This window comes from Trifolium pratense, linkage group LG1 (genome assembly GCF_020283565.1).
Source record: "Trifolium pratense cultivar HEN17-A07 linkage group LG1, ARS_RC_1.1, whole genome shotgun sequence".
Classification (NCBI taxonomy): Eukaryota; Viridiplantae; Streptophyta; class Magnoliopsida; order Fabales; family Fabaceae; genus Trifolium; species Trifolium pratense.
Window position 1 is genome coordinate 37,597,055 of NC_060059.1, and position 21,519 is coordinate 37,618,573.

A 21,519-nucleotide genomic window follows, 5' to 3' on the forward strand; every position below is an offset into this window, starting at 1 on the left:
TTTAATTTGTGTTTGTTTATTATAATAAAAATCATTTTTTTTAAATAAAATAGTCTTTAGTTTGTTTGGATACAACTTATAAAAGTGATTTTTTTAATTACAAATAATTTTCTTCTTTTAACATTTTTTTTCTCTCTCCTCTAAAAAAAATCTATTATTTTATAAGCTACTCTTAGTAGCTTTTCATTTTTAGCTGTTTTCTTATTATTTTTAGCTTTTAATTATTTTAAAAGTTTGTAACAAACATATACAAAACAATTAAAAGTGATTATTTTTATAAAAAAAAATGATTTTTTTTCTAAAATAAGCTATAACAAACGGCCTTGATAAGGACACTTCCTTAATTTAGTGTTATTATTCTAATTTCAAAAAAACACTTAAAAAACCGAGGAAGTAACTTTTACTGCTTCTTCACACATTCAAAGGCTTCAAAGGCCATTGTGCACTGGTGATACCACATTCACACTGTCCAAAATGGTGGTCGGGAAAGGGAAAAGGCATGCATAATGGAACTTTAGGAGGGATACACTTATGATCTCCACAATCTTCATTCCCTGAGCAGAGAATCCAATCTGTAATAGTATCAAATTAGGAGTGTCAAAATAACATGTTTTCTCTTCCCACCCAATGAATCTTTTATCTCTCTTGAATTTTCAATTTTGCCCTTGAAAAAACTTCGGTTCGTAGAAACTGAAGTTTTTTTTGCCTTGAAAACAAATTTCGGTTTCTAAAAATCGAAATTTACTCTGAATTTGCACTAGAAAAAATTTGGTTTCTGCGAACCGAATTTTTCTGCAAAGGCAAAATTAGATTTGTTTAACATGAATACATGAGGTGACTTAAAAGAAGGATCAAAAATCAAATGGAAGATATTTGAGGATCAAACTTGCTAAAATTTCTAATAGGAATTAATTTAAAATGAAATTTAAAATATTTAGAGGGACAAAAAAATTATTTAACCCTATAAATTAATATAAAGATATGACATGAGATTAACTTTTGCATAGAGATACCAGTTCCAAACTAACCTTTGAGATACCCATGTTCATCAAATTTAAAAGTGTTCATAAAAATTACTTACCACAGTTTGTTATAGAAATAAATATGGTAAAAAAGATAACCATAGCATAAATAAACATATAAACTTTATTCATATTTTTATTTATGAATCTAGAATTAGGGATTCTTTAATCACTTTATAGTGTGAAAAAAACAATTTTTTGTTTGGAAAAAAATAAATTCCATGCTTTGTTAACAAGAAACCATGCTTAAAATCATAATTATTATTAAATCTTAGATGTTTGTCTCTTTAGTTCATTTAATTAATCAATGATCTTTTGTTATATTTTTTTATTTCTTTTTAGCCCTTCATAATAGAGAAGAAACCAAAAATTCATATTTAATCTAACCCTTGTTATAAATTTATTTTTTTAGACAGGTTTTTATATTGTACTAAACTTGAAGCCACTGAGTTTAGTTTAGTGATGAAGGATTTGAGTAGTATGCATGAGGTCATGTGTTCAATTTTCTGTTTCGTTCAAATAATATACATAACTTGACTTAAAAGTAAGGATAAAAAATCGTACGAAAAGTAGTTGAGGAACAAAACTTGCTGCAATTTTTTTAAAGGGGATATAAACTTATTTAACCTTATAAATTAGGGTAACGCTAACACACACACCCACTAAAAAAATAGAAGGTGTGTGTTAGCATGACACACCTTTTTATTTTGACCTAAATATCCACTTCTCTCCTATTTAAAACTATTGAAAAGTGATGGCTATTTATGTAATTTTCCTATGAGCTTTCACTTTTTTCTATTCATGGCCAATAAGTTCTAAGCAAATGTGTGAAGGTGTATTTTAGCAATGAACACATTTTTTTTTGTTAGGACCAAAAACCCATTATTTTCTTTGTAGGAGCTATTAAGGGCTTGTTTGTTTCAGATTTTTCACCAAAAAAAAATCTATTTTTTTTTTATTTTGTGTTTGTTTCAGATTTTTTTTAAAATATTTTAGTAAAAAAATCATTTTTTTCATCAAAATGAGAATCTATTTTCAATTGCTTTTATCAAAATTCATTTTTTTTAATCATTCATCATCCCTCACCATCTTAAAAAAAATAGATTTTAATGATCGTAAACAAACGACAAATAGCTTTAGATTTTTTAAAATCTCTACAAATGCCCTAATTGTTTTTTAAGCAATAAATGACCCAAATTTATTAAGGGTAAATTAGAAAAAACATTAAATAATAGACCATAACTAATACACCTTGACCTTGTCTCTCCCAATTCTCTTCATTGTGCAGCGAACGAAGTAAAAGGCACTGCGAATGTTATTATTATTATTATCGCGGGAGAAGAAAAAGAAAACAATGCAATCTTTCTTTTTCTCTGGACCGGACGGTTTGCCCAATCCACCATCGGTTCTCTGTTCATCCGTTTTTTCTCGGTTCGAAGCACTTTCTCCGGTTTAGAATCCTGAGCTGTTACTGAAGGCAGTTTAGAATCCGTAACTGAACTAAACGGTTAGTTCAATTCGTTTTCATCCATATCTAAGTCTAGTTAGTTAGTTATAATCAACTTGTATAAATAAACAGTTTTACTCTGTCTTCAAAATTTCAATCACATTTTCACTCTAACAACTTTCTCTCACTCTTTATCTTTCTTTCTGCGAAAATGCCTCTCGGCTTCAGAGAAGGAGATGCTACCTGTTCACAGTTTTGTGGTGTTGAAACGCATTTCAACAATTCCATGAAGCATATCCTTGATACAAATCTTTATATTGGAGGAGGCGTTGATTTTGTTGTTGTTCCTCTGGTTCGTTTCCTTTTCTTCATTCTTTCACATTTCTTTTTCATCGTTTTACATTAATTTGTGTATTAGAAACATGCAAGAACAACAACTTTCAGATTTGAACGGTTCAGTGCAATTAACATGTACATGTAGCTACAATATGTAATGATAATCAGTGAAGTAAGTTGTGAAGTTGAATATTATAAAATTTTCGATTAGTTGATAAGAACAAGTATGCAGTTCATTCTTCACGGATGCGGTATTTGAGATGCAATTAACATGTAGCTACAATATGTCAAATGATAATCAATGAAGTGAATGTTGAATTTCAATATTTATGTATAACAATTTCAATTATTTGATAAGAATATGCGGTTAATTAATTCGTCACTGATACAGTCTATTTTGCAATTGGTGAAATTTTGCAATGCAAGTAACATGTAGCTACAATCTGTGATGATAACCACCAATGAAGTTAATTGTGGATAAATGTTTTCTGGTTTATGATAATAAGAACAAGATTATGCATAATTAAGAATATGTGGTTAATTAATTTGTCACTGATGCAGTCTATTTTGCAATTGGTGAAATTTTGCAATGAAGTTAATTGTGGATCTAGGATAAAAGTTTTCTGGTTTATGATAATAAGAACAAGTTTATGCATAATTCTTGATTCATTCAATCCATTTTGCAACCGGTAAAAATAGTTGAAAAATAACTGTAAATTGCTGAGAAACTGTCCTTTTGCTTAGAAATAGTTATATTTTAATCTTGAGTTTGAGTCTCTGTAGACTGTAACAACTTTATTCATAAGAATATGTGATGATAATCAATAAAGAACTGTTTGAGCTCAAGTTTATGTCTATTTTTCCTTTTAAGTTGCTAATAAATGATCCTTGTGCTGAGAAATGATTCTGTGGTACAATTCAGATATCGCCTACATATCGCCCAAGCGTCGTGCCACAATTTGGATCATTTTCTTTAGAGGCGTCGCTGCCGTTTGCTAAGTCAGACTTGGACCCTTTGCCTTCTCTATGGAATACTCATGTAGTAGGTACGCGTATTATTCTTATGATTCATAATTTCACTTGATAATTAATCCAAACGATTTAGGTTAATGCATATTTAATTTAATAAACTTTCAATTTACTTCTTAAACTATTACATTCTCATATTTCATCCATAAACTATATAAATCCAACAAATAGTCCTGGAATTATTGGTAACTTATCAATTTAGTCCCTAAATTATCATTTTCTCCCATATTTTGAAAGTAGTTAAGGGACTAAATTGATGAATTTGTAATAGTTTATGAATCAAATAGAAAAAAGGTTTACTTTTATTTATTTTGTCCATTGAAGTTGTCTTTTCTTCTTTTTCCCTTAAACTTCTTGTTTGAAGTCAAGACAATTTCAAACTGCTTATTTTCCTTTGATCTTGGAAAAGTTGTTTACTGTAGCAATAAGTTACTTTCTGGAATATTCTACTTTCTATCGATTGTCTCTTGGATTCACAACTGTGGCAATCTTCACATATAATTTTATTATATTTATTCAGGGCAAATTAGCGAGTGGATAGACTTGGATTCCCCAGATGAAAAGCTAAGGAAGAACTCTGAAACTGCTTTCAAACAAGAACTAGCTTGGGCCTCTTATCTCTCTTTAAGGGTATGAAATTCTAAGTTTACTGAATGGTTCTTCACATAGTTAGGCCCCTTATTTTGCTTGAGTTACAAATACGAGGAGAAATGTATTTCAAGGTTGTTTGATTATTTAAAAAATCAAGTGTTTGGTTCTTTAAAAGATTTCCTTGCAAGAAATGTATTTTCGATGTTAGGAAATTAATTTTGGGTACAAGGTCCCCACTATCATAAAAATCTGCTGTCAAAAGATTTTGTATACTAATTAATATAGATATTACTTCAGTTGATAAAGTACACTTGATTCATTGATGGAATAGAATGAATTGCGATTGAACGCTTCCATCCCAAATCCCATTCTCCACAAATATAATATTTTTTCTTCCCCTTAAATTTGGGAATATGGGATGGAGTATCCAAACACTTTGACAGTAAACTGCATTTCATTTAGTTCCATTCTGTTTTTATATATTCAAAGTTCCAAAAGAACCATGTCAGCTACTAACAGCCATGTAATGTGGTGTTTTGACATTTTTCATTGTTGTTGACTTAGCCGCCTTTCCTATTCGGGTACTAATCAGGTCAAAGCTTAATGTTTGGTTTTGTTGAGACTTGAGATATGCACTATTTAATTCTGTATTATTAAGATATGCCGTTCTTTGTAAATATTAGGTATTTTCATAGTATATAATTCTGATTTTATTAGGATTGATATATGATTGGTTTAGTCTATTGATAGATTTATCGCCTTAGTTAAGGAATTCTCCTTATACAGTTTTGATTATAAATAATATTAAGCTGAAATATATCTTTTAAGCTATTCAGCACCAAAAACTTTATTCTCAAGTTGGTATTAGAGTTTGGTTCAATCAAAGACTTGTGGTGTATATGTAAAATCGCTTCATGTTTGTTACCAAATTGGATTACACGATATTATGTAAAGTTGCTTCTTGTTTGTTACCAAATTGATTTTTCTAATTTTTTTTAATGTGCTCAAGGCTTGCATTCTTCCGACTCCAAAAGGAGATACCTGGACAAATTATGCTAGATGCGCCAACCAGTTTCTACAGGAACACCTAAAGGAGATGCAGGTGCCACTATCATAATACTTGAACTTCATAATACTTGTTTATCCTATATAAATGCCATTTCACCGTTCTTATACTTCTTTTTGTATCTGTAACTTCATCATAAAGCTGTGGCTTAGGATTCCATTGGGAAAGCCAGATGATGACTCTAAAACCCTTCAAACTCAGGTGAGTAAAAATGCAAACTGAGGTGGACATTGGTTCGTTAACTTGTTATTTTAATGATTAGTGAAGTAATTTGTCAGGTCACAAACAAATGGTTGTAACTCAACATTATTATGATGATAACATAATCATATTCTTTTGTCCTTGACCATTTCTCTAATCCTGATTTTCAGGATGATTATTGGAAAATATGGAATTCGTTTCGACTGCTATCTGATCACAATAGTAAATTGTTGGTTACACTTGATAATTTGTGAGTACTTCAGAAATTTTACCTTGATCTTTCAGTTTGTTCCTTTTGACCTGTGATGCTCAACTAACTCGTGAACCTTATTATTATAGGAATACCATGCCTTCAGACAACTCACTAAATCATTGGTATGGGGAGCCTGTTGCTGCCTTTATAATACACACAGATGTAAGGACCTCTAGTGATTTATTTAAGGATTCATCTAACATGTATGGGGCTACATATTGTTCTCTAGTAAACAATTGTTTTATTTGAATTTTCACCAGTCATTTCTTACTAGAGATGGGGATAATCCGAAGCATCTCTCAGAGGGTATACAAAAGTTAATTACTTACTTCTTGAATCATTATACCCAGGTAACATCCTAATTCCTTGAATCACATATCTCTTGTAAATGTTTTTATTGAGGTTGATCATGTAAAAGTTTGTGGGACTATACAACTGCTTCATTCTCGCCTAAAATATGTTTTTTACGCTTTATCTTTTTAATCTTTCTCAAAAATATAAATTCATGGCCCAATATTAATCTTTCTCAACATTACATAATGTGTCAATTTTTAATTTTTCTCAAAACTATAAAATTTATAGCCTAATGCATAGTTGCCTAAACACACATTATGTATTGGTGATGTTATACCAATAAGTTCTATCTCTTTCATAAAAAGTGTCTCAAAATAACTGCCATTTTAGATTATCAATAAAACATTTGTTATATTTTTCCACTAATATACTCTTATCTTTTGACTTCGACTCCACTTAACTATTTCACTAACTATAAAATATGAGTGTTTCGGCAAATAATACCATTTTATCATTAAAATCGACACTCTGTTCTCTAACTACTTGAACCAAATTCCAAAATTAATTACATTTTAATTAGTACTATTGCCTTAAATAAAGAATTCATCGTCTCTCCTGAATGGCTCAATCAATTTTCGTCTATCTCATTAAAACTCTCCCCTATCTTCCCCTCTCCTCCTTTAAAAGTTTCCTCCTTTCTCCTCATTGTTTGAACCAAACGGCATTAAGTGTACAAAATTTTCTGAAACATGTATCCAGATCATTATATCCGAAAATCAACTTAATTGCAGCAAAGATGAAGAATCTCATTTAGAAACTAATTCTGCTGAAGGTATGTTTTATTGATTTTTCTTTAAAAGTGTTGATGCCAAAATCATGTAAAAGTGTTACCAATGATTTTAGAAGACAATTCACCGTTAAAATCATTGTCAGTCTCTCCAACTTAGTAATGTCAAAATATGCTTTGTTATGATTTATTTTATGAATTTAAAAGATATGCATGCAATGCACCATAGTAGTTAATCCCGGATCCCGGAGCGGAGCGGCTAGCCCCAAAACTGGGATAGCGGCATCCCGGGAAGCGGGATGGCCGGGATGCCGCTATTATTTTTTATTTATTTATAAATTACATAAATAATACTATAAACATATAATTAATGTAAAATTAAACAAACATCTCAAAATCCATAAAACATTCATAAATTAAAAATTAAAAACACAAATCTCAAGTCTACAACACCTTCATCTTTGTCAAAAAAAAAAAAAACACCTTCATCATAAAGTAACTAAAAATTACCAACAAAAGTCAAGCAAAATAAATAAGCAAAAGTCAAGTCTCCAACACTTAGATTAATAAAGTAACTAAAAATTAAAACTCGAGTTCATCATCAAAGTCTAAGTCTAATCATCCGAGGTTGAAGAAGAAACAACAGATGAAGGTTGAAGAAGAAACAGCAGATGAAGGTTGAAGAAGTTTGGATCTTGAGAGTGAGAGAAGATAGTACGATAGCGTGAGAGAAAGAATGAATTGCGGCTAGGGTTTAGTTAGGAGTAAGTAACAGTTTTAAAGGTAAAAAACCAATTTTACCCTTACTAAAATGAGTGAGATTTCAAAAATGGCCTTTAAAACCCATGAAAACAAAATCTCAGTCCTAACCCGGGATGGCAACCCGGGACCCGCTCCGCTCCGGTCCACTGGGATCCCACCGAGAAGCTTAGCTGCGCCGCTCCATCCCATCCCGTCCCGGCAGAGCTCCGCTCCGCTCTGCTCCACCGGGATCCCACTGGGATCGCCCGGGATTGACTACCATGCAATGCACTCTTACTGCAAATTAGTTATATATTGATAAAGAATAAAAATAAACTATTTTGTCATATCACTCTACTTTTGTAACTACAATTTAAAATTAATAACATGATAGGTAATGTTTTTTACATATTGTTTTAATGAGCCATTTTTTTGACACATTGTTGTAATGAGCTACTTTTTTACATGTTAGATTCACGGATACATCGTCTACTACCTTATATTGATCATGTTAGATCTATATACCAACAAATGGACCCTCTCTCTGAGCAAGAACGTTCACAGGTGTTTATCTTTCCGTGTATCAAATAGAAAATCACCGCATTGGCTACTAGTATCTTTTTCTTGACGCTTTCAGTGTTCTGTGCCAGGTTGCTTTCAGGGATGTTTTACATCCAATCTTACAGGTATGTATCATTTGTGCCACTGAGCAATGCCTTTTTTTTTGGTAGATTTCCAGAGAGGAAAATATGTTTCCATTTATTCATAATTGGTGAAATTATTTTATGATTTTGTGGAAGAAACATAGCAACAAGTCGGCCACTGATTGTAGGTTGTTTAGGCATTAACTTTTCAAGTTTAAGAATTAGTTTCAAATATGTTCGCAGTGTTAATTTTCATTTTGAATTTGAAAACAAATGAGAGAAGCTAATTCCTAAGGATTAACTTTGGAATATAACAGTTTTGATATTGATGTTGCGAAAATTTCTTACTTACCGAGAGTAAGATTCTCAATGGTTGAGATTTGATTTAAACTTATCGCATATTATTTTATTCTTATCCAGCAGCACGTATATTATGCTCCTGTCCATGTGCTAAGTGGATTCAGTCATTCAGTTTAGTAATCCATACATAAAATGAGAATGTGTAGTTTATTTTCCTGTTGGTTATGCTAGAATAAAATATGTTGCAGTCGTTGTCTTCGTGAGCATAGCTCAGTTGATAGGGACATGGCATTATATATGCAGGGGCCGAAGTTCGAACCCGGGATTTCCCACTTGTTCACCTCAAGGGGTGAATTTCTAGCCATTATGCTACTTGACCAAAAAAAAAGATGTATTGCAGTCTTTTGATATTCTAAGATCACAATTAAAAAAATTCTTTGCTCCTGTATTCTTTATGCTTCTTTTTTGTGATTGCACTATATTGCCTTGCTACATGTCATAAACACCTTTTAATTTATTAATTTGAAATTTTATAATTCATCGTCAGCCTTTTAAGGAAATTTCGCAGTCTATGGTCTATAGCGAGCAAGAGAAAGATGAGAAGAAATACATGGAGGTATGCCAATTTGCCAACATATGCAAGACACTCTCAACTTTGTGCAAATAATGTATATTTGTTCACTATTGCCATCCCCTGGACAACACAGTAAATCTGATTTATGAAATGGTTATGGCTTGATCGTTGATTAATCTGCTGTCATATTTTTGAGTTGCTTTTGTCTGATTTCTTTTACCGCACAGATGTATTGAGTTGTGATCTACATGCATTGTATTTCATAGTGGTAATTGCAAAAGGTTTTTTAAATTTATGAGTGTTTTGTGTGTTAGATTTGTGATAAACTCATGAATGATAGAAACATGTTCTTACTTGGTAAAAAATAAAAATGCGTGACATTAGTACCTATCATGATAATTGTTGCTTTTTTTGTTTCTTGTTCTGAAGGATGCGACATATAACAGCTTTGGTTTTGTTGGCGTGAACTTGTTTGTTTTAAACTAAAATGTTAGCAAGTCGTTGATTATGTTAGTTCCTAGGATTTGAACTTTGAATCTCCTGCTTAAAATTCATTTGGTTCCCCTTAGTTCAAAATGAACTTGTATCTAATCAGTAGCTTTTCTTATTCTAGTACAAAAGAGCAATTTGTCAAGCTTTGTTGGATAGGGTTCCCGATGAAGAGGCATCTGTGATTACCACAGTAAGATTTGTTCATTGATTTTTGTGTTTTACACATATTTTGTGATCCGCTCTGGATGTTGTGTAGCATACCTAATGTTTTGTTTTTCTTTTTGTTAGGTATTGGTTGTTGTTGGTGCAGGTCGTGGGGCTCTTGTGCGGACATCACTACAGGTGTTTAATATTTATTGTCTTAGAATGTGGCAAATATGGATTTAGGTAATAATAATATCATCACAGGTCTTTGGAGTGACTTTTATATATCACCTTCATATGTAGGCTGCTAATGAAACTGGGAGGAAGCTGAAAGTTTACGCTGTGGACAGGAATCTAAATGCACTCGCTTCCCTTTATGTTAGTTTTAAATATTGCTCATACTTGTTATGCTTAAGGTGATTGATTCCTGATGTTATATGATACAATAATGAAGGATGTTGCATGTTTACGAAATTGTCCCGAGAAAAATGAGAGAAAATATTAGGAGAAAAATCAGAGGTCAATCTCTGGGGAAATGCACAATTATGAACCTTACTTTGTTCGTCATGTTCTTGCATTTTCTCGAGTCCCTTTCGTCTTTAATGTTACTTCATTACGTATATAAATCAATTTTCTGTCCTTTTTCAGTCCTCATTGTATTTAGGAGAATCTTTGGTATAATCATAGGCATAACATTCTTTCTGTTGGAACAGAAACAGCGTGAATCAATGGGTTGGAATGATATTGTTACCGTAATCCAAACTGATGCGCGACACTGGAATGCCCCGGAGAAAGCTGACATATTGGTATGTTTGTACAGTCACGATCACTTGCTTAAATTTTATTCTTTAAATAAATAGTGTTTGATTGCAGTTGTCTTGAATTTAGGTTGGTGAATTACTAGGTTGTTTTGGTGACAACGAGCTGGCCCCTGAAATCCTTGACGGAACCCAGAGGATTCTAAAAAAAGATGGAATTTCAATACCATCTTCGTATGTAAATTCCTTTCACTCCATGTTATTGATTTGTCTGTGTTAAAAGGATTTCTTAATTTGTTTTCTTTCGTGTTTCTTCATTCTACACCAAGGTATGTTAGGTCCTTATGATTCAACCATGATGCGCTTTTATTGTTGTCACTCATTTTGTAAATAACCCAATTTAGAGGTACTGGATGAACCATTTTGAATAATATTCAAGATAGCCCTTGGACTATTTTGTATTATACTAAACTGCCATTAAATGGTTAATGAAGTTTGGATAAGCAATATTCATGTAACATTGATGGATTTATTGCCTTTTTCAGGTATACAAGTTTCCTCCAGCCAGTGAAATCTTCGAAGTTATATAGTGCAGTATATTTCCTGTATTCTCCTGTCAAAGTTATTTTTTGCATATAAATAATATGCTTCATTTAATTTAATTGCTTGGGGTTATATTTTAGGTTAAGGCAAAAGAACAGATTTTAACCTTCGAAACTGCTTTTGTAACAAAGATGCACAATGTTGCTCGCCTTGCACCATGTCAACCTGTTAGTAGCTTCTCATTCGTTTTATTGATCTTGCTTTAACTTCAATCTATCCGCTGATCTAATCTTTATGTTATTTGAGATTTATACTTTGCTTACTAGTTTTCTTAAAATAACCAGTTTATGTATTTTTTACTGATTTTGTTTGGTTATATTTGCTTTGTTTAGCTGTTTACCTTTACTCATCCAAAACGCTCTATCAAAGAAAGCAACCGGCGGTATAGGAAATTGCAATTTGTGATGCCTGATGTCCCTGAGTCAACAATGGTACATGGTATGCAGGGTTAATCTACTCTTATTGACTCAATAAGTCGTCATGCAACTGATTTATCCATAAATCTACTCTTATTGGGTGGAATGGGGAACTGGTCCATATTGGCAACACTAGTGAGGGATGTTCATGGGTGTAGGTCGACCCGACAACCCAACTCAACCCAAAGCGTGTTGTTTGATTTTTCTCGTAGTTTGGGTTGAATCCGAAAACCCATCCACCCAAAATCCAAAGTGATTTAGTTCTGATGACAAGTTTATGATTTCAAACCCGGGAACCTCCCTTGAAAGTAAATCATGAGTTTTTCATTTTTGTTGATTAGTTTACGACTTTCAAATGTAGAATCTAGTGTTGGAATTTTAAGTGATGAAATTTAGTCTAAGTGCTGGAATTTTCGTGGAATGAAATTTAATCTAATTGCTATGTTGTTTATGGATGGTACATACCATTGTGTTTTTTACAGACTTGCATAGTAATTCTATACTGTGCTCTGGATGTCATCTGTTTGTGCAGCTCTTTTATACCTTGATCCATATTTATTATTTCTATACTAATACTATCCACTCGTGCGATTTGATTATAGGATTTGCTGGATACTTTGATGCAACTCTTTACAAGGATGTGCATCTTGGAACTGAACCCTCTAAAGCTACGCCAGACGTGTTCTCTTGGTATATTACCTTTGTGTCCCCCAGTTATTTAGTTTATTATTTTGGAATAAGAAAATGCTCATAATTATAGTATTAAAAATTTAAAATAGAAGTGGTTGATCAGAGGATAAGATATTTTCTAAAATGCAGTAAGAGAGTGCCACACAGCTCTCAGCATGACATCAGTTTTTATAGACCATATGATATTATCGTAGAACTGTCCACACTCCTCTACTGGCCTGCTTCGTAAACTCAACATTTTGAAACAAAATCTACTACCGCAAGAACATAAGATCAAAACTTTTTTTATATGTTCACCTTGTATTACGATTGTGACTTGCGAGGATGAACACGGTTTTTAACCCTCCTATACTTTGTTGTTCTTTTCTGCAGGGATGAAATGTATTTTCCATTAAGGGAACCTATTTGTGTGCATCGTGGCTCTACCCTAGAAGTACATTTCTGGCGCTGTTGTGATTCTACAAAGGTTGGTTTTTGATCATTTGTTGTTTTCCATCATATTTCTGTTCACCCTTGCATCTATTCTCTATTTCATGCATTTCAATATTTTGTGGAATCTAAAACAGGTTTGGTATGAGTGGGGTGTTACATCTCCTTCTACATCTCTAGTTCACAACTGTAATGCACGTGCAGACTGTGTATGGCTTAATTGAATTTACCTCAATAATTTGCAGTCTGCAAACAAGTAGTCATAGCATCCTCAGTCCTCACAGCTGACAATAAATTGATTTTTGGAACTAGTATCGGTATCAATTCAATTTGGGAAATCATGTATCTGCTTTTCAGAACTAGCATAGCATCTGAGTTAGTTCTCTTATTGTCAGTACATTTTATAAAATCATGCCGCATTATAAGATTGTCGAGATGATCATTCTATGTACGCTGTGTAAAGTTGTAAATAAATATGGATTTTTCTAGGAAAGTTTGGTGAGTTTTCTTTTAGTTTGATCTTTTACTCCTGAATTTTTTAACTATTTTAAGGTGATCTGTGTCTGTGTGTGTTACATCAACTGATAGATATTGTGAGCATTGAGTTACATCAGCTTGTTTGCCTTCATTTCTACAGTTTTTCGGGTCTTCTTCTTAGCATGGTAAACCACAGTAGATTGTTTAAAAACTATTGGTTGCTCTAATGCCAAATACAAGATAGCAAGAAAGTAAAGCAAGTAGCTCATGGTCCCAGGTTTTGAACCCAAACTACACATTCCAAAGTTCCTTGAAATGTTGCGAATGTGTCATGATGTGCATAGTAGTCTCATGGATCCTGCATAACTCTGATGTTATCACCACTTTTGATACGCCACCTTGCCTTAATTAGCTTTGCAACCAAAGTATTAGGATTTTGAACAATATTACAGCCTAGTTTCGCCACCATAGCCTAATTAAAACCTGGAAAATTAAGGAACCTCATACCACTGTTAGCCTTGGGACATGCAAGCCTCTCGCATGACAACCAAATAATCCCTTTATTATTATTATTACTTCCACTATCCCACAAGAACACATTAACCATTCTTTTTTAATTGGTTAAAATTTATGAATTCCACCAACCCATAATCAAGTGGTAAAAGGCATATGCTAACCAAGTGTTAAAAATGATAACATAAAACTTCAAATTTTAAACTTCTTTGACAAATACTTAAAAGGCTGCATGTTAGCATGCAGAATCTTTTTAAAATAGTACACGGTACACCAGATTGATTAAAAAAATGTTCTATTTGAAAATAAAATTTAGGAGGGTGTATTGAATTAAGATTTTAAATTTTTTTAAAAAACTTTGATTAAAAAAATCTTGTGATATTGACTTTTAAAAAATATAAATAAATTTTGTGGTATTTAATTGAGATTTCTATTGTCAAAAAAATTAAAATTTCTCACAACTTATAAAATATCTCTTATGGCCCGTTAAGTAGGTTGTTAGGGGATTCGATTTTTTGCTCCTACATACGTATGGAAAGAATTTTGTTAGAGAACTCACCTTGTCATTTTTATATTTGAGCGTTCAGCGTTGTTATAATTTAGTGAACAAAACAATGGACATGATGAAGATGAGGATGAACCAAATATATGTTCATTACTAATTTACTACCTCCGTTTTTTTTATAGATATTTAATTTCATCAGATTTAGCGTTTCTAATCAACTGTTCATTTAATGTTTTAAGGATAAAATTTGTCAATTGTACTATTTGTCAATTACTCTTATATTTAGTCCAAAAAAAAATTACACTTATATTTTTCAATAGTTTTCAATAGGAAAATGTTAAATAGTGTACTATTTAACGTGAACCATAAATAAGTATAGGCTTAATTAGTATTTTGGTCCCTTAAAGATATTTTTGGTTTCATATTGGTCCCTTAAAGAAAAAAAGTTCTGTCTAGGTCCCTTAAAGACATCTCCGTTAATCAAAATGGTCCTTTCCGTCAATTAAAAAAAAAACTGTTAATTTTGGACAAGTCCACTGTTACCAGTGGCGGAGATGCCACCCGGCATGCCCTGGCACGTGCCCGGGCTGCCCCACCCCAAATTATTATTATTTTTTTTTAAAAAAAAAAAAAATTAATAAAAGAAACAAGAGAAAAAGAAGTACAGTAACGAGTTTGCGTTTCTCCTTCTCTCTGTTTCCTTCATTCGTTTCGCGATCGACCACCGCACCGCAGCACCACTCTCAAATCCGGTCTCAAATCTCTCTATTTCTCATTCTCTCAGTCTCAGGCCGCTCTCCGCCGCCGCTCTCAGCCTCTCTCTCGCAGTCGCAGCGCACACAGGTAAACTAAGCAACCCTAAAATTGAGAAATTGCATAAAATACATAGAAATTGGTATTCCAATTATTATTCTATGTCTAACTTGATGATATTAATCATTATCCTTTGATGTTGGGTTGTAGTATGAGAAAAAAATATGATTCATGTTTTAGGTTATTTAGAAAAAATTGGGATTTCAAGGTCTAAACTTGGTGAATTTGTTAAGAAAAAATTGGGATTTCAAGGTCTAAATTGAGATTTTAATGCTCCTGTTATTAAGAAAAGAAAAGAATATCTCTTGGCCTCTTTGTGGGATTCTTTCCTTTTGTTTATATTCATAAACAAAGCAAGTGCATATTTGATTCTGGGGCCTAGTAACACATGATTAGACTGTGTAAATTTTGTTGTTTCTCACAATTGAGTGTTGAATTTGGGAAAAAAAATAGGCAGTAGGAAAAGTTCTTCCAGCACTGAATGGTAAATTGATTGGAACGACTTTCCATTACCTGGCCATAGATGTTTATGTTTCAGCTTCTGACCTCACTGTTAGGCTTGAGAAGATGGTAACTTATGAGAAGTTGTAATTTTAAATTTAAAAGCCCTTCCATTTGACCAATTAATAAATACTGCTTTCTTTTTGGCCCTGGACAACACTGTTTCCATTCATTTATATTGTTGAAATATATGCATACTATTGGTATGTTATATTTCATCTCTCTTATTTGATTATGTTTTGCTGTTTTTTTCTTATTTGACTCATGCTAGCCAAAAAAATATTGCGGTTAAAATTGTGCCCAGGCTCCAATATAATCCTGGCTCCGCCACTGTATTTATTTATTTAAAATCTGTGAATTTAAGTTGATATTAGGGTTTCTTATATGATTTTTTGGGTTTTCAATTGCAGTTGTTGCTTTGTCACAATATGTATAACGGAATAGGGTTACAAACTCCAAGAGGGTCTGGTACCAATGGCTACATTCAGAGCAACAAGTTCTTCGTCAAGCCGAGAACTTCCAAGGTTGCTGAGAATATGAAGGGCTTTGAAGGAGATCAGGGTACTGCTGGTGTTTCCAGAAAGGCTAACAAAGAGATTCTTGAGCATGATCGTAAGCGTCAGATTCAGCTCAAACTTGTTATTCTTGAAGACAAGTTAATTGATCAGGGTTATACTGATGCTGAGATCGCTGAGAAACTCGAGGAGGCTCGCAATAGCTTGGAGGCTGCAGCTGACGAAAATGATTCTAATTTGGACAAGTGAGTTTTTGGATTTTAGATATTTGTGTATGAGTATGACATATGATTCCAATTGATGAATTTGTTGGTTCTGTCATTGCTTTACCAAAATTTTTGAAGTGTATTAATTGTTAATTGGTTTTTGTTGTGCATAGCTTTTTGTTTTTGATTATGGAGAAATTATTTTTATTGGTGTTATTGTTGTTGTAGGAGATTATATATATGATTATAATTATTAATTAAAGTTGAATAGTATGCACCCCCTAGAGCAGGATCCTAGGTACACCACAGCTGTTGTTATTGACATGATAATAGACTCTAGAAGGATGGAAAGCTCAAGATAGAATTACTGTTATATAATATCTGAATATTAAGTGTCAACTTCTTACAATAGCTATATAATATTAAGACAATGGATGGAGTAATCACTCCCGGCAGTGATGACAATTACATGAAATAGGAAAACAATATTCCCAAGATGAGAATACCACTACTGGTGTGAGGAAGGTTCTCACTCCCAGTCCCTGCTACCACTCCAATCCAATCCCCCTTGCATCATGCGTGACCTCCTCCTTTAAACACCTCTCTTTCACTCACTCCCATGCTTCCCTCCACTTCTTGACTGCCATGTGTGCTGTTAGTTATTCCCTCTGTCCCCACCAGCTCCTCATTCCCTTTTTTACCCCTCCTCCTATAAACAAACTTCACAGACCTATCATTGACATGATAATCTTTTGCTAAACCTGGATGATGGCTTATTAGGTTGTGATTTCTTTATGTAGATTTTGAAGAAAAGGTTTTGTAGTCAGAATACAGTTACAGATAAATAATAACCTATGTTCAGGAAATTATGAGCTAAAAAAGGAAGGACAATTTTTCTACTCTTAATTTTGCTGGAAAGCCTAGACTGCCCAAACATGAGGGATCTGCTTTAGATGTAAATTACCTAAACTGATGGAATAGGTTGTACATGATTATTAGCTGATAGAAATGAGTCAAATTGCAATCCTAATTGAGTTAAATTTCTCGCTCTTTCTTCTGTGTGTATATCAGCTATCTAGTCTTTCTTATTCCATATGATTATAGAAACTTGTGTCTTAATCTTGAATATTTGGCAAAACTGATTACTGATTGTTTTAGTTCATGTATGAGTATGACTGATGATTTGATCTTTACACTGCTTGTTGAATTGTCCATTCTCTCTGAATTGTTGGTCAGCATGACATTGTTTTTGTCCATGGGTTTGAATTAAGTGGTTCATATTCATTTTTGGGGCAGTTTATGAATTAATGAATTAATTATTTTCATGACAAAAAACTGAAATATACATATCCTCATTGAAAGCTGAACAATAATTTTTTTTTGTGGATTTTCAGGGTTTCTGATACACAGACTCATCAAATTGCTGCTAGAAAGGAAAGGCAGATGGAAACATTGAAAGCTGCTCTTGGCATAGTTTCATCTGAAGCTAATGAATTAAATGCAGAAGGGAATGATGAGGGGCCTGACAATGAAGGGAAAGATGTTTCTTTTGCTGATGCAAAACATATTCTGAAACCTGAACATTCCTTTTTGGACAGAGATTTCAGTCGGAAGAAACAACTGGAGGTAATTCAAAAAGAAGAAACTACTAAGAAAAAGGGTGTTAAAGACACAAAGCACCACAAGAAGGGTGGGACTCTCAAGAAAAAGTACAAGGATGATTCATCCGATTCAGATAGCAGTACGGATGATGAGAAGACAGGTAGAAGGAAGCACAGTAGGGTTGATACTGACAGTAGTGATCGATCTGATTCTGATAGTGATGCTAAGAGGAAGGTCAAGGCCAAAAAGAAGCAAAAGACATCTAAGCACCACAAGAAAGGCAGGGTGGAGGACAGTGATGATACTGATTTTAGTTCTGATACTGATGACAGCATCCGTGCAAGAAAAAGTAATAAAAAACCAGAAAAGGCTAGTAAGAGGCATGATTCAGATGGTGATTCTGATCATCATGAAGTCTTACCTAGGCATAAGACTAAAGAAGTGGAGGGACATATGAAGATGAGCAAACGTTATGATTCCGAAGAGGAATCTGATGCTGATAGTGAGGAAGAGAAACATGGTAGACTTGAGAAGCAGAAAACGAGAAGGTATGGTTCTATTAATGAGGACTCTGGTAGAGTCGGTGTTAAGCATGCTTCAGGACAAGACAAACGTGTTAAAAGGCGATCATACTCTTCCTCTGATGAGAGTCGCAGTGATAGTGATTCGGGCAGCAGTGATAGTGATCGCAGGTATGAAAGAACTAGAAAAAGTGGGGTTGTAGCAAAGAGAGGTCCACCAAAGGAGCAAATAAATGTCAGAGGTAATGCTGCAGAAAAAGAGAAAAATAGTGCTAATGTTGATGGATTGGATTCTTTAAGAAAATCTTATAGGAGAGATTATAAAGAGGGTTCAAATTCTAGAAGTCAGGCAATGGCAAAGGGTGACAAGATTGATGAAGACAGAGATAGGGAGACTGTCAAATTGGCTAAGCATGGTGGAGAGGATAGGAAGTTTGGTAAAACAGAGTCTGAGTCAAAATCTCGAATTTATCAAAATGAAAATCAAGAAAGAGATGATTATTCTAAGTCAGCTAGGCTCGGAGGGAATGATAATGAAACTGAGCGGAGAGGCAGAAATTATAACAGGGATGTTGAATCACAATCTGTTGGACGAATTGATCGGAATAGGGAGGATTATGACACAAGAACAAAAGGAAGAAATGATAATGATTATAAAAAGGATCAAGATGACCATGGAGAAAAAAAACATGGAAGGAATGAATATGACCGCACAGGAAGAAAGCAGTTAAGGGATGAGGATGGTTCAAAAGATCGAGTGCTTAAAAGGGATGGGGAAGACCATCCTGAGAAAAAGAGCTTAAGAGATGAGGATGGTCGTGGAGAGAGAAAACATGGAAAGGATGAAGATTATCCTACAGGAAGAAAGCACTTGAGGGATGAGGATGATCATGGAGAAAGAAAGATTAGAAGGATTGAGGATGAACGTACAGGAAGAAAGACCTTGAGGGATGAAGTAGATTATGGAGAAAGAAAGACCTCAAGGGATGAGGATGGTCGTGGAGAGAAAAAGAGCTCTAGAGATGGGGAGGATCATAGAGAAACAAAGATCAGAAGGATTGAGGATGATCGCACGGGAAGAAAGACCTTGAGGAATGAAGATGATTATGAAGAAAGAAAGCACTTAAGGGATGAGGGTCGTCATAGAGAAGCACAAAGCAAAAGGGATGGGGATGGCAGTGGAGAAATAAAGAAGTCAAGGGATGAGGATGATCGCAAAGAAAGAAAGAACTCGAGGGATGAGGATGATCGCAGAGAAAGAAAGAACTCGAGGGATGAGGATGATCGCAAAGAAAGAAAGAACTCAAGGGATGAGGATGATCGTAAAGAAAGAAAGAGCTCAAGGGATGAGGATGTTCGTGGGGAAAGAAAGCACAGAGGGGATGATGATTATCCTGGAGAAAGAAAGCGCAGAAGGGATGATGATGATCATGGAGAAAGAAGGCATTATCGAAGGGATGATGATGATCGTGGAGAAAGAAGGTACAGAAGGGAGTAGGAAGATGGATAGCCATGAGGGTTACTCCGAGAAAACCAAATACTATGTTTCTAGTTCAAGGGAGAGGCATGGAAACCGAATACTGCAGTCCATGGATTCAGAATGCTTCTTTACTACTTTATTAGCCTTTGAATGTGGACCTGAGTATTATTTGTTGTCTTACGTTTCTGTTGCTTAAAGCATGTAATTTTTTTAGTGTGTTTGAACTATTTATTATTCATGTTTTGCCCAGATTTCAAGTTGAGTTCCATCCAACTAGTCAATTTTGTTGGTGTTTTTCCTCTTAAGAGTTAAATGAATTTTCAAGAGTGGAATACTGAACGTGCTATTTTCATGAATGATAGTAGACATTTTGCTTAATGAAATGTTGTCAGTCAGGTAAGGCCACCATAGTAGGATGGTGGTTAAATGTTCATAAATTCCATAATGATAAATAAATGTGTTCAACTCAAGCAATCAGGTTTTTATATTTAGTCATTGTTGTTGAGTAGCTGTTCTACAGGAATGCTAATGGACTGTGACAGTGAATCAAAACAATGGGTTGAACCTTTGTCTTATGCAGAAGATGAAAACAAGCCTAATATGATTGTCTACTTAGGTTCAAATATAGAATAATGAAAACTGTTGGTTAAAAGAAATGTTAAAAAAAATTTCTTCTTTAAGTTAATTTTAGGTTTCTTCTTTAAATTACAAACATTAGATAATTTGGTGTCTTAAATTTTTTTCGTTTCATTTTGATTACTTAAGTTGTGATTTTATTTTTTTGTTTTCACCACCCGTTTAATCTGATTCGGGGGTCAGTTCTGACATCAAGTGGTTCCAATCCCCTTCCGATCGCAACTTAAAAGATCAAAGTTACTAATATTCATAACTTAAACGATCAAAATGAAACAAAAAAAATGTCAAGTTGTATAATATTTATAATTTAAGGGATACTAAGATGAAAGGAAAAAAATAATAATAGTATTTATAACTTAAGGGACACTAAGATGAAAGAAAAAAATTGAGTACAAAGTAAAACTTAAAATTAACTTAAACAACTTTTTTAGAGAATTATTAATATTGTTTAAAATCACAGTATAATTAATATAACTAAAACAATTTTTTTTAGAATGATTAATATAAGAAATAATTAAGTTCATAGTTTTTACTCTTTGTTCTTTAATATAAGAGAAATTTTACTTTTTAGATAGATCGAGTAACTAATATATTTGGACTATAATGTTCAAACAATGATGATATGATATTGGCAAAATTATCATCTTGAATTCCTCTTGAAAATCTTCCAGCAAGTAGCATAAATAGATCTGATGAATTTGCTCTTGGTCATTTCAGCCACACTCTCTGAATTCTGTTTGCCAGATATTCACTAACAACTACAAATGATCCATCTCTGCTTACTGCCACACCAAATGGCACTGCAAGATTCCTTAGCAACATTGTTGTAGAAAAATCTACTAATTCTAGGGAATTACCAATATAACTCTGTCCGCTGCTTAAGTAACAGATTATACGTAGAAGAATGTTTTTTTATAACATCCGTTACTTAAA

The 21,519-nt window shown here is 33.4% G+C and overlaps 2 protein-coding genes and 1 long non-coding RNA gene across 4 annotated transcripts; 2 read left to right on the top strand and 1 right to left on the bottom strand.

Moving 5' to 3' along the window:
* Positions 1-248: 248 nt before the first annotated feature.
* On the bottom strand, positions 249-1,235 carry LOC123914496. Its single transcript, XR_006811835.1, has 2 exons — positions 1,082-1,235; positions 249-572 (listed from the first exon to the last, which is right to left on the bottom strand). It is a non-coding gene; the product is annotated as an uncharacterized LOC123914496 (long non-coding RNA).
* A 976-nt stretch (positions 1,236-2,211) lies between these two features.
* LOC123914505 (protein arginine N-methyltransferase 1.5-like) lies at positions 2,212-13,330 on the top strand. Of its 2 annotated transcripts, XM_045965712.1 has the most exons (24): positions 2,212-2,529; positions 2,698-2,821; positions 3,728-3,851; positions 4,355-4,464; positions 5,435-5,527; positions 5,633-5,692; positions 5,863-5,942; positions 6,032-6,107; positions 6,206-6,295; positions 6,999-7,071; positions 8,240-8,331; positions 8,418-8,453; positions 9,259-9,327; positions 9,899-9,967; positions 10,066-10,119; positions 10,225-10,299; positions 10,635-10,727; positions 10,810-10,913; positions 11,225-11,273; positions 11,363-11,449; positions 11,615-11,720; positions 12,301-12,388; positions 12,761-12,854; positions 12,955-13,330. In XM_045965712.1, the coding sequence occupies exons 2-24, from the start codon at positions 2,756-2,758 to the stop codon at positions 13,039-13,041; spliced, it is 1,875 nt and encodes a 624-aa protein (XP_045821668.1). In that variant the 5' UTR covers positions 2,212-2,529; positions 2,698-2,755; the 3' UTR covers positions 13,042-13,330. The 2 variants fall into 2 exon arrangements, with proteins under 2 accessions (XP_045821668.1, XP_045821660.1); XM_045965704.1 differs by lacking the exon at positions 2,212-2,529 and having other exon boundaries at positions 2,681-2,821.
* Positions 13,331-14,954: 1,624 nt separating this feature from the next.
* On the top strand, positions 14,955-20,306 carry LOC123914516 (serine/arginine repetitive matrix protein 2-like). The gene is made up of 3 exons (XM_045965721.1): positions 14,955-15,155; positions 16,037-16,386; positions 17,742-20,306. The coding sequence occupies exons 2-3, from the start codon at positions 16,055-16,057 to the stop codon at positions 19,966-19,968; spliced, it is 2,559 nt and encodes an 852-aa protein (XP_045821677.1). The 5' UTR covers positions 14,955-15,155; positions 16,037-16,054; the 3' UTR covers positions 19,969-20,306.
* Positions 20,307-21,519: the final 1,213 nt, after the last annotated feature.